Genomic DNA, 2,375 nt, shown 5'->3' with positions numbered 1-2,375 from the left:
AAAAAAAAAAAAAAAAAAAAAAAATGAATCTTCTAAAAAACTTTAAATCATATAAGAGAAATATAAAAATGAGAAATAATAAAAAAAAAATTAAAAAACAAAATCATATAAAAAAAATACAAATAATAGTTTATCACTTAGTAAAAAGGCATTCATTTCCACCCCTTCCCGGTTACTCTTTTTTTTTTTTTTTTTTTTTTTCTACTCATAGGTTACGTGAGCTTTACTATATATATATTTAGCAGCATCACTATTATGTAAAATTCCTGAATGGTTAACATTTTGCAAATGTTTGGCTTCTTTTGCGTTAAAAAAATTATTGCATGCTTTTAAACTTTCTAAAGGTACAGTTCCATCACCTTCACCAAAGTAAAGATAAGGTTCCTTATTTAAATCGGGAGATTGAAAAAATAATACATGTTCTGTAGTTTTTTTTTTATCAGTACTATATACACAATATATAGGGATACCATGATCCATGGAAAATTTTTTATCAACATAAGGTGAATATTTTTCATATCTTATTCTCAGTTCATCATTTAATAACGTGTGCCAGTTTGATAAGGTAAATACTTGTAATTTTACATCTTCTCTTTTTGTATAGCATTCTTGGTTATACAGTCCGCATGATTTTATTAAAAACTGTATTTTCTCTTGATCAACTGGTGTACTATCTAAATTCATCAAAACTACAATTTGATCGTATTCATAATATTCTCTATAAGGGATAAGATCAAATAATGAGCCTATGCTATTTCCAATAGCTTTCATCATACCTTCTGATATTGAAAGTTTAGCAAGCTTAGAAAGGCTAAAAGATATCATATCCCTATTTCCATGAAGCAATGCTCTAATTGTTTTAAAGGAACCTTTAAATGGTGAATTCATGTATATTACACAATTCAAATATTTTTCTTTCCATTCTTTATCTACTTTTCTAGTTAAAAAATAATTAATATATAAACCACCAAGACTATGACCAATTAAATTTATTTTTGTCTTTCTCATTTCATAGCTATATTCTATGTGTGCTTTAAGAACTTCAAAATTTTGCTGATACAAAGGATATCTCCAATCATATGGTGCACCGACTATACTGTCACCATCTACATAACCATTAGAGATAAATCGGGAAGATAGAAAATTAAAATATCTCGTTAATCTTATACCTGTATTGCTAAAATAATCTAAATAATCAACTCCTTTAAGAGAACCATATTTTTCTGTCCTAATTATTACTCCTTTTTGGTTGTAATACAAATTTGTTTCTTCATCATATGATAATCTTAGAGTATCAAATGTACAATATATATTTGATATTATAGAAAATAATCTACCTAAGCTTAGCCATATTCGAAAAGGTTTTGAATTTAAGGTATTCTTACCACAACTATTAATTTGTGCATTTTTATATTGAGCAATTAAAGTACTTCCTCCTACTCCTGGAATTAAATATGTAGTAGGATTACTAATCTCAGAATCGTATTTATCATTTATATAAGCTTCATTTTTTTTTGCATTAGCCTTAATATATCCTTTCAATTTCTCCACATATTCATATTTTTCTCCAATTTGCTTAATTACTTCTTCTATAGGTATTCGTTTTTTTATTTGCGCATTTAGTTTTAAATTTTCCAATTCTGTTTTTTCTTTATCAACTCCTCTTGGGTTTCTATCTACTTTTTCTTTTTCTATTTCTCCTGTTTCCCTATCTATTTCTCCTGCTTCCTTTTCTACTTCTCCTACTTCCTTTTCTACTCCTGCTTCCTTTTCTATTTCTCCTGTTTCTCTATCAACTTCTCCTACTTCCTTTTCTACTTCTCCTGCTTCCTTTTCTATTTCTCCTGTTTCTCTATCAACTTTTCCTTCTTCCCTGTCTACTTCTATTTCTTCCTTTTCTATTTCTCCTGTTTCCCTATCAACTTTTCCTTCTCCCCTGTCTACTTCTCCTTCTTCCCTGTCTACTTCTGCTGCTTCCTTATCTACTTCTCCTGCTTCCTTTTCTATTTCTCCTGTTTCCCTATCTATTTCTCCTGCTTCCTTGTCTACTTCTCCTTCTTCCCTGTCTTCTTCTACTGCTTCCTTTTCTACTTCTCCTGCTTCCTTTTCTACTTCTTCTTCTTCCTTGTCTACTTCTCCTTCTTCCCTGTCTACTTCTCCTGCTTCCTTTTCTATTTCTCCTGTTTCCCTATCTATTTCTCCTGTTTCCCTATCTATTTCTCCTGCTTCCTTTTCTACTTTTCCTTCTTTCGTGTCTACTTCTTCTTCTTCCCTGTCTACTTCTTCTTCTTCCCTGTCTACTTCTCCTTCTTCCTTGTCTACTTCTCCTTCTTCCTTGTCTACTTCTCCTTCTTCCTTATCTACTTCTTCTTCTT

The 2,375-nt window shown here is 30.3% G+C and overlaps 1 protein-coding gene across 1 annotated transcript; it reads right to left on the bottom strand.

Moving 5' to 3' along the window:
• Positions 1-201: 201 nt before the first annotated feature.
• Positions 202-2,373, bottom strand: PL (phosphatidylcholine-sterol acyltransferase, putative; the record flags this gene model as incomplete). Its single annotated transcript, XM_028675129.1, has 1 exon — positions 202-2,373. A coding segment is annotated over one exon (2,172 nt), but the record flags the coding sequence as incomplete, so codon positions are not given.
• Positions 2,374-2,375: the final 2 nt, after the last annotated feature.

The sequence above is a fragment of the Plasmodium gallinaceum genome, assembly GCF_900005855.1.
Source record: "Plasmodium gallinaceum strain 8A genome assembly, contig: PGAL8A_v1_65, whole genome shotgun sequence".
In the NCBI taxonomy this organism is placed as follows: domain Eukaryota; phylum Apicomplexa; class Aconoidasida; order Haemosporida; family Plasmodiidae; genus Plasmodium; species Plasmodium gallinaceum.
The sequence above is the reverse complement of the archived record's forward strand: the minus strand, read 5'-3'. Positions and strand labels throughout refer to the sequence as shown.